The following is a 15271-nucleotide window of genomic DNA, read 5'->3' as shown; positions in this document are numbered from 1 at the left end:
TTCTTCAGCCTCTCAAGGGATGAGATTATAGGCCCAGTCTGTATTCTTATTTATTTTTAAAGTTCAGTTTTTAAATCTCCATGATAGTAAACATTGATAGGTACTTGGATTTTTTTTTTTTTTAAAGAGGGGACTTGTAAATTTTAATTAGTTATCAAAGATAAAAGAATTCCTGCAGGGAAACTCGGTAAATGTAACTTTTAATTAATTTACTGTATTCCACAGGGTTTATGCTTTGAAAGTAGGTGACCATTATTACAGTGTTCTTTTGGAGTAATACTTAAGAGAAACTCATTCATTCTTATACTTCAGGCCTACTGAACAGTCTCCAGACAACAGGACATTTAATAGTACCAGAAGATCTTCATGTTTCTTTTTTATTTGAAATGATCTCTTTCCTAGTAGATGGCTTGCAGGAAAATGGCTTTAAATGCTGTTTATTTTGCAAAGTGTATTAGTTACTTTTTATTTCTGTGAGAAACACCATGACCAAGGCAACTTAAAAAAGAAAGTATTCATAAATAAGTAAATAAATAAAAGCCGGGCATGGTGGCTCACGCCTTTAATCCCAGCACTCGGGAGGCAGAGGCAGGCGGATTTCTGAGTTCGAGGCCAGCCTGGTCTACAAAGTGAGTTCCAGGACAGCCAGGGCTACACAGAGAAACCCTGTCTTGAAAAATCAAAAAGAAAAGAAAAGAAAAAGAAAGTAAGTATTCAAAAAGGCTTACTTAGCACCATAGTCATGGCACATGCCTTTAATTCCAGCACTGGGAAGACAGAGGCAGATGGGTCTCTGAGCCTGGTCTACAGAGGGAGTTCTAGAACAGCTAGGGCTAAAGGGGTTAGGGACTCGCTTATAGTTTCAGAGAGAATGACTTCATGACAATCATGGTGGGGATCATAGCAGCAGGCAGACAGGCAGAGCTCTGGAGCACTAACTGTGAGCTTACATTTGATGCACAATTAGGAAACAGCCAATTGGCATGGGCTTTTGAAATTTCAAAGCCCACCCCCAGTGACACACCTTCCCCAACAGTACCTATTTGTCCTTACCAAAACAGTTCCACCAACTAGGGACCAAGCATTCAAATATATGCATCTATTCGGGCCATTCTCATTCAAACCACCACAGTTAAGGGGTAAAAAAAGATTCTTAAAGCTCTGTATACAGCCAGTGTTAAATTAGACTACTACTTCAGTGATACATCAGTACCTTTTGAATTCCTGGGTTGCATTGGTTCTCATTGCAACCATTTTGAGTGATGAAGCATATAGAAATTAGGTCATAAAGCCTCCTGTCTAATTCTGGCATTTTTAGACTTCAGTGTGACCTTAGACAGCAAGCCTAGCTGGTTCATTGTCTTTCTTTGGTACTGGGACAATGGTAGTTATTTTACAATGTTTTATAGTGTTATAAGTAAAGAATTTTGTAAGTATTTTCGCCTAGAATGAGAAATAAAAAGAGATGTAGAAGTTAAGGATATTTCACTGACCAGATTCTGTTATTGGTAAATATTTTTAGGTGGTAGTTAAGGCAGATTGACATAGTTAGAAGCTTAAAAGTCACTCTTTACACGTGGTGACTTACATCTATCTGTAGCTCCAGTTGCAGGGGATTCAGTGTCCTTTCCTGGCTTCCTCAGACACTGTACACACATAGTACACTTACATACTTGCAGGTAAAATATCAGTACACATAAAATTAATACTAAATTTTTTTTAATGTTATTCTTTTTTTTTTTTTTAAGATTTTTATTTATTTATTTTATGTAAGTACACTTCAGACACTCCAGAGGGAGTCAGATTTCGTTACAGATGGTTGTGAGCCACCACGTGGTTGCTGGGATTTGAACTCCGGACCTTCGGAAGAGCAGTCGGGTGCTCTTACCCACTGAGCCATCTCACCAGCCCCCAAAATGTTATTCTTTACAAATTTCAAAATTAAAAACCTTAGCAGTTATTTTATGACCAAATCTTTAAAGATGTAAAACATTTCTGTTAAATGCATCAACTTGTTTTCACACAGTGTGTACACATGACATGTACATACACATAAGTAGAAATCTTTAAAATAAAAAATTTTTAAATAAGAGCCAGGTGTGGTGGCCCACGCCTTTAATCCCAGCACTTGGGAGGCAGAGGCAGGTGAATTTCTGAGTTTGAGGTCAGCCTGGTCTACAGAGTGAGTTCCAGGATAGCCAGGGCTACACAGAGAAACCATGTCTCAGAAAAAAAAAAAAAAAGTTAAATAAAAATAAAATCATGAGACTAGAGAGATGGTTCAGTGCTTAGAAGCACTTGACTACTTTCAGAGGTCCTGATGTCCTGAGTTCAATTCCCAGCAACCACGTGGCAGCTCACAAACATCTGTAATGAGATCTGACGCCCTCTCCAAGTGTGAATAATGACCAAGCCCACTCAGTCAACAGGCAGTGCAGGAGTGAGGATTGAAAGGAAACAAGACAGTTAGACAACATTGTATGGTGACCCCAGTCAATTCTGAGACTGAAGGCAAATTTTTATTTTCCAATCCACTTTTTATACCATTTTTAATTACATGCAAGTATTTTGGGCAAAGCAGTACAATAAGGAACTAACAAAGCAGCAAGCAATTACTCCCATGACAGTTGTTTAAAAGGGCTTGTTATACTGACCAAAATACTTGAGCCCACTTCCTCGTCCAAGACCCAAAATCTTGCCTGAAGCCTAGTTCTTCTGTTCCACCCTAAGACTAAAATTCCTGCCTTGCCCTACTTCCCTATTACAGCCTAAAGTTAGATTCTTTTTTTTTTTAATTATTCATTAGTACACTGTAGCTGTCTTCAGATGCACCAGAAGAGGTCGTCAGATCTCATTACAGATGGTTGTGAGCCACCATGTGGTTGCTGGGATTTGAACTCAGGACCTTCGGAAGAGCAGTCAGTGCTCTTAACCACTGAGCCATCTCGCCAGCCCTAAAGTTAGATTCTTGCTGAAACTTACTTCCTTATTATGCCCTAATGTTAGATTCCTGCCTGAAGCCCATTTCCTTGTCCTTGGCCAATGTCAGACTCCTGCCAAGCGGTACCCCAAAAGGCTTTCCAGAGAATAAAGACAGAGCACACATATACATAAGTTACATGAGTAAATAAGTCTTTAAAAAAAAAATAGGGCCAGAGAGATGGCTCAGCAATTAAGAACTGACTGCTCTTCCAAAGGTCCTGAGTTCAAATTCCAGTAACCACATGGTTGCTTATAGCCATCCGTAATGATATCTGACTCCCTCTTCTGGAGTATCTGAAGACAGCTACAGTATACTTAAATATAATAAATAAATAAATAAATAAATAAATAAATAAATAAAGTCACCTTTTTATTATAACCTGGTAGGGTTCTATTGGACCCAGTGTTTCTGTATATGACTATACTTAAGAATAATTTAAAAGAAAGAGGTCTGAAGGCAGTATAGAACATAAAAAAACAAACAGTTTCTGAAAGAGTTAACATGGAATACATTTGAACAATTAAATTTAATCTATTTTTCATGCTTTTAACCAGAAAAACAGGCTGTAGTTGGGACCTGACCAGTTGAGAGAAAAGGTTTTTTGTTGCTTTGGGCTGTTTGTTTTGAGACAGGGTTTTATCTATGTAGTCCCCCAAGTGTGGGTTAAAGGTGTGCTACCACCACCCATCAAAAGAAGATAAATTAAGTCATTCTCAATGAGGAGATATTAAAAGGGAAGAAGTATCCTGAAAAGGAGAGATCCAGAGGACAAAAGCCTAAATTCTATAAAATAATCTCTGTGTAAACTTTTTCTGATCCCTGATCTACATGTGTACATGAGAGAATCTAGGCAATCCAGCTAAAGATGGAAGAACGGAACCATGACTTGATCTGCACCAGTGACAATTTGCAAATAGTCTTTAACAAAATGTAATGGCATGCTTAAAACAACCCCCAAAATCAATACTCTCAGTGGTTGTAAGCACTTGTTGATATAGCAAGAAGGCTCAGGTTCAGCTTCTAGCCTCCTTAGGCTAGGCATCTGCACTCACTTAGTGCACATACAGACAAGCAGGCACCCACCCACATGTACATATGAAATAAATACAATCATTTATTTGCATGTGGGAAAGTGTTGACTTGGGGTCTGTCTGTATAGCCCTGACTGATCTGGAGCAGTCTGTGCTCAAGCTCAAAGAAATCCCTCTGCCTCTCTGCCTCTGCCTCCCAAGTGCTGGGACTAAAGGAGTTAAATAATTTCTTAATGCATGCTATATGGAGAACTATAACAGAGTAGTTACATTAAGCTGTAAAACATTTTAGTTATAGTGTCTAGAATGGAAATCAAAACTAACTTTGTTAAAACCAGAAAAATAATTCAGTTTGGAAAAGGATCTCTATAAACTAAATTCATATATTAGAATTAAATCAAGGCCAGCCTAGTCTATATATATGAGTTCCAGGACAGCCAGTTGCATAATGAGACCCTGGAGAGGGGGTGGGGGAAAGATAATTTATTATAGTGAAGGAAAAATGTTTGTATTGAATGAAAATAAAGGGAATCTCAGCCTAAAAATAGAAACAGAAATTGCCTAGAGGAACCCCTAGAACTATAGACATCTGAAATTTGAAACTCACTAAGTGACCACAATAGCAAAATGGGAAAGAGAAAATCTGTGAGTTTGATGAATAGGGAATTATACAACCTGAAATACAAGGGAGGAAGAAAATTACCTTCAAAACTTCAGTAATCTGTGGAATAATCAAAAGATTGTGTAATCAAAGTCCCACAGCAGACTAGAGAAGAGCTTTTTGAAGATAAAATGATCACAGACTTCCTAGTCAACGAAGTACACATGCTGGCTAAAGCTCAGCTGTCACCTACTAGGATAAGTCCAAAGACAACTCTCAGGCTGAGGGACTGGCTAGGACTCAGTGGGTTCAGAAACTGATAGCATTGCTAACAGTTGATTGCAGCAAAGGATCACACAGGAAGATACCAGGCGAGCTTTCAGCTGTCAACACTCTCAACGCAGGGAAGTATCCAATTCTTCTACAACTATGATGACAAAATATAAAGAGTTGTCATCCAGAATTGTTTGTTAAGTCCTTGGTATCCAGGATAACAAGCCGTGTGTCCTTAACTGCTACATGACTACTCAGACGCCAGCATCACCAAGCCAAAATAGGCATTTGCCATAAATCATATTACCGGGCTATGCTTAATCTGACCATTATGAAATAGCATAGCCCTGAGATCTCAGGCACATAAAATGTTAAAAAAAATCATCATCAAATAACCAAAGTGAGATATTTTATCCTCCTCTCCTGCTTCCACCTCCAGAGTGCTGGGATGTGCAACCATGTCCAGTTTTAACCCAGATTTCTATATTAAATAATAGGAGACTAAAAATCAAGGGGCTGGAGAAGTGGCTTAGCAATTAAGAGCCCTAGTAGTTCTTTCAGAGGATGCTCTCTTCTGGCCTCTGGGCACTGCGTATATGCAGTACAAATACACATAGGCAAATACTATTGTACATGGAATAAAAATGATCTTTAATATATAATAAAGGTTTCTTAGATGTGAAAAAAAGAGAATTTGTTATAGATGACCTGGACTACAAGAAATGCTAAAGGAAGTTTTCCAGATTAAAGAAGAATGACATCAATCCCATTAAGCACTAAACGCAATAGGATCAAGAATTCAAGGAAAAGGCTGGCAAGATAACTCAGTGGGTAAAGACACTTGTTGGCAAGCCTGATACCCTGAGTTCAGTTCCCCAGAACCTACATGGTAGGAGAGAACCAGTTTCCACAAGTTTTATGCATGATAGTGAGCTCAATCCCAGCCTGGGCTACATAAAGAAAACCTATTAAAAAAAAAAACAAGAACAGTGGACTTAAAGAGATGGCTCATAAACTAAGAACACTTGCTGCTCCTACAGAAGATCTAAGTTTGATTCCCAGTACCCATGTCAGGGAGACCATAACATCCTGTAAATTCAACTCCACAGCTCTGGCCTCCACAGGTAACTTGCACTCACTTGGAGCACACATAGAAAATACACTTAAAATAACTCTTTTTAAAAAGTGTGAAAGGAATCTATCCTATATAATTTATAAAACAATCACTAGCACTGATTAATGAATGTAACAAAATTTAAGAAGACATACTGGCTAATGCTCAAAACATAAGTAATAGAAAATATGTCTAATGTGCATGAGGCCCTGGGTTTGAACCCTAGAACTACAATAAAATAAAGTACTCAAGGGCTGGAGAGATAAGTCAGCAATCACCTATGATTGTAGCTCCAGGAGCTCTTTTCTACCTTCTATGGGGAAATGCACACACACATAGTTTGAAAAATAAAATACCTGGGACTGGAGAGATGGCTCAGTGGGTAAGAGCACTGACTGTTCTTCCAGAGGTCCTGAGTTCAATTCCCAGCAACCACATGGTGGCTCACAACCATCTATGATCCGATGCCCTCTTCTAGTGTGTCTGAAGACAGCAACAGTGTACTTATATATAATAATAAATAAATCTTTAAAAAATAAATTAAACTTGAGATAAGATCTTGGAAAAAAAAAGAAAATACCTAAAACTCACTGTATTGTTATACACTAATAGCAAATAATTTTTAAAAACTTTGAATCGGGGTGGGTAGTTGCAAGTCAGGTAAGGTGGTACATGCATGAAGTCCACTTGGGAAGCTAAAAGAGGAAGATCTTGAGTTGAGAGAACCTGCAACCCTGTCTCCTGCCCCCTGCCTCCTCTCCCTTCCCCCCCAGTACATAATATATTTTCATTTAAACATCACAATTAACAAAAAAGGGGGAGGCTGGAGAGTGCTCCAGCTTGGTGGCTTAGAGACTTGTTACAGAAGACCAAGGTTTGATTCTCAGCATCCGCATTGTTTTTTAATTAAGATGTGCTAGAAACTACAGATTACTGCAGAGGAAAATGAAGGAAGAGCTAAGGGGAAAAGATGTTCTATCTGCATTTGGAAGACTGGCAGTCATTACCATGTCAGTGCTGTCCAGAATGTGGGTTCAATATAGTGTGGTCAGAGTACAAGGATTTTTCTGCCACAGAAAATTGAAAGTCCAAATGGAATTCTTCTGTGGAAATACAAAGAACTTAGCAAACCCAAGCAGTATTGGAAAAGAAAAATTAAGGGACTTAGAATATTCAAGATATTATAAAACCCTAGTAATAAAGACAGCAGTGATGTTGAAAGTTAAGCAGAGCACAGGGGGTATTACTACTAGTTCAGTGATTTAAACAGTGTTAGTTCTTATTCTATAGGTCAGAAATGTAGATGTGGGTCATCTGCTGATCTTCTGTGCAAAGTCTTGCTAGGCTGAAGTGAGGTCTGGTTCTAAAACTGGTGTGTGTGTGGCTGTGTGGTCCAGAATTGTAACCTCATCTGAAGCTCAAGAGCTTGTCATCAGCTTCTTTGGTTGCTGACAGAATTTAGGTCATGGAGGTTGTGGGATTAGATCCCTACTTTTAGTTGTGGGGGGGTGGTAAGAGATGGCTGGAGAGGTGGCTTCGTGCCTAAGAGCATGCATTGTTCTTGGAAAGACCCAAGTTCAGTCCTAGCACCTACATTGAGTGACTTATAACTACCTGTAACTCTTGCTTCATCAGCCACTTGGACTCATGTGCACATACCCACACAGACACCAAATACACATAATTAAGAAATTTTAAATCTTTTTTTAAAAGATTTAGGTCTAGGCATGGTGGCACATTCCTTTAATCCCAGCACTTGGGAGGCAGAGGCAGGCGGATTTCTGAGTTTGAGGCCAGCCTGGTCTACAGAGTGAGTTCCAAGACAGCCAGGACTATACAGAGAAACCCTGTCTCAAAAAAAAAAAAAAAAAAAGACTCAGATTCAAAATATATTTACAAATACCTTGGCCATATCTAGGCTCTTCTCTGACTATAATCATAACTTAGATAACCCAATTATTTTAATCTACATTCTGCCATGAGCCGGTTACCTGTACTCAGGTACCATGTAGCCATCTCCTCACATCTTCAGAGGTGGATCTCCCGGGTCTGTCCCAGAATCCTTTCTCTGGATGTTCCACCTTCAATTTCCTAACTAATCCATAGGCCATCAGATTTATTATTGATGGGTGCCACATTCATACAGACATCTTCTCTCCAGGATGTAGGTGCTGGGAACTGAACTAGTCTGTAAGATAAGTACTCCTAATGGCTAAGCCATCTCTCACCCCAGATCACAACTCTCACTAGCTATCAACTGAAGTGGAAAGTGCTGGTCGTGTTTAGCTTCTGGAGCTGCCCTCAGGTTCTAGTACTCACGTGGTTGCTCACTGCACTGACTAGCCTCTCCTAATCACAGGTTCTACTCATAATTGAGAACAAGTGGGACATTCTATACAGGACACATAAACCAAGTGGCAAGTCTTAGGCAATGCCTTGGGATGTTGCCCACCAGTTCTAACATCACATGGTATACAAAATTAATTGAAAATCAGTCAGTAAACATAAAAACTTTTTTAAAAATCTTACAAAGCCAGGGTGGTGGCTAAGGTTAGATAAGAGGACTTGGGTTCAGCCCAGGCTGAGTAATGAGACTGTTGCAATGGAAGAGAAGAAAAAAGAAAAAAGTATCTACATTGTATGGGGCTAGACAAAGGGTTCTTAGGTCATTGGATGTACTAATCTCAGAATAACTTAATTAGACTTTATCAAAACCAAATTTTTAATTTTTTTTTAAATTTTTGCATAATGAAAGACATCACTAATAAGTCACTGCCTTAAGAAAGTTCATGCCAAAATGTATTTATTGGACTATCAGAAATTGGACTAAACAAACTAATTATACTTCCCTGTTAATGGCTAGTTTTTGGCTATCCCACTTTGTGCTCCCAGCTGGTCGCAGGCGCACACCTGCCCAGGAGCTATCTCAGTTCCACAGATGAAAGACTCACACACATTAGCTCATTTTTAAGCTGCCTTATTATAGGGTCTGTGGCTGGGCTCTTCAAAGCCTTCCAGCCCTTCCTTCAAGCCCTTACCTTTTACTCCTAGCTCAATATTTCTAAATCTGCCCTCAACTTAGTTGCCCAGTTACCTTCTGTGAAGCCCATAGGTCTTGCTGCCCAAGACACTTTCAAGCTTCCTTCCCTGGACCTCTTTTCTTTTCCGCCTACGTTTTGGAAGATCTCCCCTACAGCTCTGAGTCTGTCTCTCTTCCCCTAAATTCTCCTCCTCCTCCTAGCCTGCGGGAACCTGGAATTCCTGCCTCTTTCTTTCCACTCAGCCATTGGCCACTGGCATCTTTATTGATAGATCAAAACCCAATTGTGGGCAAGGACCTCCAGCATCAGTAAACACAGATTCCCAATTAAATCAAAGCATCAGACCCACTCCTCTACATTTACCAGAAGATTTTACACAAACAACAGTAATACAGTGTAAATCTGTCCAATACTGAATCTCACACAGTTTAAATAGTTACCACTATCCATTCATTCTAATGGCTCAAGCTAAATACAGTTCCTAGTGAAGGGGGAGTGACAGCGAGAGTCTCATGGACTGTGGCTGAGAGTATAAATGAGGAAAGCTGGACAGATTCTTGAAAAACAATACCCATTTGTCCTACAGCCTAGCAACTCCACTATAGAGGAGTAAAAACTCCATATACATACATATATACACACACACATATATATATATGGTAGTTTTACTAATAATGTCCTAAAGTTGAAACAATAAGGGAATAAACATTCCTTGACATAGCTATGTTTGTGTATAGATCACAAGGACAACTTACAGGAGTCAGTTTTCTCCTCCTACCTTGTGGATACCAGGGATCAAGTGATCTTATCTGCTGAGCCATCTCTCCAGCTGGACATAGCTAGGTTGGATTTTTTGTTTTGTTTTTGTTTTGGTGCTTGCATCAATATAAATCTCATATATTATGCTCAGTGAGAACCAGCATAAAATAATTTGTACTGTGTCAGTTATGTCTATGTGACTGTAGAACATCTGTGTGACTGTAGAACATCTGTGTGACTGTAGAACAAAAGAACTGGGACAGCAGTGGTTGCTTTTGAGTTGCTGACTTTTGGGTTAGTCAGCTTTCTACTACTGAAGCAGATGCCTGAAATAACTTGCCAGGCTCATAGTTGGCTTTGTTGCTCTTGGACCTTTGGCATCACCAAAGTAGGGCAAACGTGCTGAAGCAAAACTGTCAGCCTTATGGCCAAAACACAAGGAAGAAACTCAGACCCCCTCAATACTCCATGACCTAAGACCTCCACTAGACACCCAAACCTTCCCAAACTGCCTCTCTGGGAATCAGCCTTTAACTGAATGGGCCTTTGGGAGTAGGTGTGGGGGATCGAGATACAAACTCTATAATGAAAAAGGTGCACCTTCAGGAGTGTGGTCTTTTGTACACTTTGATCGAAATTGAACAGATGTACATATTGTACATGTACCCAATGACTATGTTTATGTAGTTTGCTGTAATTTTACATTTAAAGAAAAACGTGAAAAGAATACTCCATTTTAGTCCTGGTTCTCAAGCTGAAGTAGATGTCCTGATAACCACTGTTTATTTTGACATGCTTGTTTAAACACTGGAGTGAGCAGAAGGATACAGTGCAACATCAGTGGATAACATCAATGTGTTTGTACTTTGGAGGTGGGGGGGGTGGGGTTCAAAGCAGGGAGGGTTTCTTTTTTGTAGCCTCAACTGTCCTGGAACTCACTCTGTAGATAGGCTGGCCTCTAACTCACAGAGAACTCTGCCTCTGGAGTGCTGGGATTAAAGGTATGTATGTGCCACCCCACCTGGCTAATGTGCATGTAATTAAATGCTACTGAACTACTCTTTAAAAATAGCCCATGTTGCTTTATGGTATATGTATTTAAGCACATTGTTTTAGATATACTATTTTATGTGTTTGAGTCTTTTGCTTGCACATATGTGTGTGTACCATGTGCATGCCTGGTGCACTTTAAAGTTAGAGTTGGGCATTGGGGAACTCGAGTTAACTGACAGTTGTAAGCTGCCATATGGGTGCTGGGAATTGATCCTCAGTCCTGTGCAGGAACACATGCTTTTAACAGCTGAGCCAATTCCAGCCTATTAGCACTTTTTTGTTTAATGTAGAAGTTGGACATGATGGCATTTAGCGTTGAGGCAGGAGCAATACAGTGAGCTTGAGTCCAGCCTTTGAGACAGAGTGAGCCCCTGTCTCAAAAACAATCAAACAAACCAAATAGTGTAGGTGTGTAGCTCAGTGATATAGTACTCACTCTTGGGGCCTTTGGTTTCCATCCCTAGCATTGCCTGAGGGAATAAAATATAGGTGGTTGGTTAACCTGAAATGATTATCAGCTATGCTATGCTGGGGGCAATAAAACAGAGGGGAGTATCTGTTCATTACCCAGATGCCCACTGTCTTAGTTGAGGTTAGTATTGCTGTGATGAAACACCATGACCAGAGCAGTTTGGCAAGGAAAGGGTTTATTTGGCTTACACTTCCACAACACTGTTCATCACTGGAGGAAGTCTGGACAGAAACTCAAACAAGGCAGGAACCTGGAGCTGGTGCAGAAGCCATTGAGGGCTGCTGCTTACCTCTTGCTCCCTCTCAATCTGCTCTCTTATAGAACCCAGGAACACTAGTCCAGGGGTGTCCCCGCCACAGTGGCCGCTCTCACATCAGTCACTAAATAAGAAAATGCCTAAGGCTTGGCTACAGCCCTGTCTCGAGGCATTTTCTCAACTGAGGCTTCCTTCTCTCTAATGACTCTAGCTTGTGTCAAGTTGACATAAAACGAGCCAGTACACCACTCTTTTTTCACAGGAGAGTTATTTGCTTTTAAGTTATTTGCTTTTTTGAAGTTTTTAAGGCTTCAAAGGTCAGGGATATGTATGTGTATTTACCTGCGTCAACTAACAGAAAAAGACAGACAAGCTGACTACCACTCGGGTTTGAGGCTGGCTGAGGTGTCCCACACTGGCAGAGGATGTAAGGGGTAAAAGTGGGAGGATTGCACATTCAAGGCAGTTCAGTTGCTAGAGTACTTGCCTGGCATATAGGAACCCCAGGGTTTGAACCCTGGTACTGCTCAAGTGGGGCATGGGGGCACATGCTGTAATCTCAGCACTTGGGAGGTGGAAGCTGGAGGATCAAAAATTCAAGGTTCTGCTAGTTTTGAGTTTGAGGCCAGCCTTGGCTTTATGAGAACCTTTCTTTAAAATGTTTGTGTGTTTAAATTTGTTAGCACTTACGTAGTTTTTCAGTTAGCGTGGTCCAGTGACTCTGCTCTATAAATTCTTTTCTTCTTTGTTGAGACAGACTCTCACACTGTAACTGTAGCCCAGACTGGCCTTAAATTCCCGCTAATCCTTCTGCTTCAGCCTCCCAAGGGATTTCTGGTGTAATTGTTTACAGGGACAGGATTTCAGGTGTACTCTATTTACCACGCCCATCTTCTATACAGTTCCTTAATTAACAAATTCTGTAATCTGATGTGTGTAAAAACACACCCAGATTTAGTAGGGGAAGAAAAGAAAAAAAACAAGTCCTTGTGTCTTTAGCCGTTTATTATCTAGCTGCGTCCTAAATAAGGGAGGTTAAGAGTTTCAAAACCACCTGCTTCACAGCTTGGGGAGGGCTAGTCTCACATCCCTGTTGTATGTGCTTTACAAATTGGAAATTGGGGGTAAAGATAATGGGAGGTTTTTGGTTTTGGGGTTTTTTGGTTGGTTGGTTTGGTTTGGTTTGGTTTTGGTTTTTCGAGACAGGGTTTCTCTGTATAGCCCTGGATGTCCTGGAACTCACTTTGTAGACCAGGCTGGCCTCGAACTCAGAAATCCGCCTGCCTCTGCCTCCTGAGTGCTGGGATTAAAGGCGTGAGCCACCACGCCTGGCTGACAATGGGAGGTTTTAATGATTAAAAAAATGACTTATTTTTTAAGAATCTAGTGGGTATCAATTTGAAAGAGGTCTCTACAAATGTCTTTGGCCTGCTGCTAGACGCTGCTGCGGACAAAGCAAGACTGTGCACATGTTTGACAGTGAGAGCTTTTCCTGTCAGTGATCTGTGCCACTTGGAGGAGTATGTGCTGAGGTAATGGTAAATATGTGGTAGAGAAAACTTAAGCCTTATCAACATACACAAAATTGGGATCTGAATTTACAGATATCTAGTATCTTTTGCAACTTAAAAAGTGATTTAATTTAATGAAAACCATGCAATTTTTAAAAATATGAAAATCTAGTCCAATGGGGAAAATGCCTTCATCATTTTATTTTAGTACAATATTTTTTTGAAACTGAACAGTCACCATCACCTTTTATTTAATTTAGCAGTGCATGGAACTTGGGACCTTAGCATGCTTAGCAAGGAAGTCTTTGCCCATTTACTGCAAAACCCATCTGCAAGTCTTTACCCATTGCTGCAAAACAGATCTTGGTCAGAAAATCCAAAGTTAATTTTTTAAGACAGGAAGTTAAAATTGGGAGAAGCGTGCCCTGTCAGTGAGCATCCTCTTTATTAATGAGCCGTTCCCCCTCTTGTAGTCGGAAAGCCCGTCTTTAACTGAGAAAGATCATTAGTTAGTGCTACAAATGGAAAACCCTACTCTAAACAAATCAACCAGCGTGACTTTCCCCCCATCTAAATCTTATTACATGTATTGAGTATTAGCAAATTAAAACAAAAAACTTATGCAAAGAAAATAAAACCTTGTGTCAATCTTAAGTTACTCTTCAAAAATAAAATTAAAGTTGGAGTTTTGTCAATTTCATCCCTTCCTTTTTCAGTATAATCATTTTCTACCCTTACTTAAGAATGCTTGGGAGAAGCTCCACATGGTGGCACAAGCCTTTAACCCTCGTCTGGGGAGGCAGAGGCAGACAGATCTCTGAGTACCAGGACAGCCAGGGCTACACAAAGAACCGTGCTAGGGAAAGCACGGTTGATCCTTGTTGATCCTTGGAGATTTCTATATTTAAAATCAAACCAAACTCTTTCCCTAAATTTGGTAATAAAGCATTGATAAGGAAGTCAGCAAAGTGTCAATGCTGCTCCTGACTGAACTTGCGGAACTGGCAGCTTTCTTCTTTTGAGAACGCCATTAGGCTCCCTCTTTTGGTATATTATGGGTACTGCAGCTGGCGACCTTAAATCTCCTAGCAAGTAGTAGAAAACCTTTGTTTTCAATAATAAAGATAAAGTGGGGCCCTCAGACCAGGCCTGGGCGCCTGGAGTTGCTCCCTAGAGCCACCGCGCTGTGCTGCTGCTGCTCGCGCGGCTCCTTAAGGCCACTGCAATAACGGCCGCCTTGGCGGAGCTCTTCAGAGCAGACAGATGCAGCTGCTGGTACCTAGGCAGCATGCGATGGGTAACTGCTGCTGGACGCAGTACTTTGGGCTGCACCGCAAGGAAGGGGGCCTGATGCAGACAGGAGGAAGCAGTGCAGGATCCAAGGGTTTTAGAGCGTGCCCGAGAGGTGAGCACTTAAACACAGTTTGTGCACCTACTCATAAGTGATGGCTTGAGAATGAGACACACATACACAAAGCATCCATAAACCACCTCCTAAGGAAGAAGCAGTTAACTTGTAGGAGAGGCATTATAAGTCGATTGCTGCAAAACAGATCATGGTCATAAAATCCAGAATTAACTATAAGAAAGGAAGTTAAAATTGGAAGAAGCAGCTGGGTACTGCCTGCCTCTGAGAAGACAGGGCAACAAAGTAGAGAAAGCACGTGAGGCAGGAAAGGTACAGCTGTGCCATGATGTACTACTAGCACGGAGACCAAAGTTATTGACCAGAAGATAAGTATGGATCTTGCCAGATACACAGTATTGACATAAAGTACCAAAAGCAGCTGTAATTTAACAACCCAAACTAAGTTAGCTTGTGATATGATAGCCCATCCTTAGATGGGACCAGAATGTTTACAATGTTTCTCATAAGGCAGCCTTTCAAAACAGGAAGACATTCCCTAGGCAGCACTTAGAAAGTGCTGAGCAAGAGGGGAAAGGACTTTGTAGGGCTGAGATGGATGACAGTGGTGACTCTTGAGTATTGCAGCCTTGTGAGTCCTGGCTTAAGAACTGTTCTAGAATCAGTCTAAAACAGATCAACAGATTGGGCAGAATGAAATTTTGTGATCCTGCTTAGCAGTTCTGACCTAGTGCTTAAAAGTGGACTAGAATGCATTAGTGATAAATGCTGAGCCTTTTAAAGGGGAGCAGGCACTACGTTGTAAATGCTT

General features: G+C 40.6%; 1 protein-coding gene across 6 annotated transcripts in view; it reads left to right on the top strand.

Annotated features, from left to right (window-relative positions):
* Rtn3 (reticulon 3) overlaps nt 1-15271 on the top strand; it is a 57397-nt gene that overhangs the window by 27372 nt on the left and 14754 nt on the right. Inside the window, exon 1 of one of the 6 annotated variants that reach the window (XM_017318088.2) lies at nt 14319-14499. The exons of the other annotated variants lie outside the window; for them this stretch is intronic. Coding sequence (XP_017173577.1) covers nt 14358-14499 — 142 coding nt within the window. The 5' untranslated portion in view covers nt 14319-14357. Of the gene's footprint in view, nt 1-14318; nt 14500-15271 lie in introns of those variants that run through there. 6 annotated transcript variants of the gene reach the window in all.

This window comes from Mus musculus, chromosome 19 (assembly GCF_000001635.26).
Source record: "Mus musculus strain C57BL/6J chromosome 19, GRCm38.p6 C57BL/6J".
In the NCBI taxonomy this organism is placed as follows: domain Eukaryota; kingdom Metazoa; phylum Chordata; class Mammalia; order Rodentia; family Muridae; genus Mus; species Mus musculus.
This window is presented reverse-complemented; position numbering and strand designations above follow the sequence as displayed.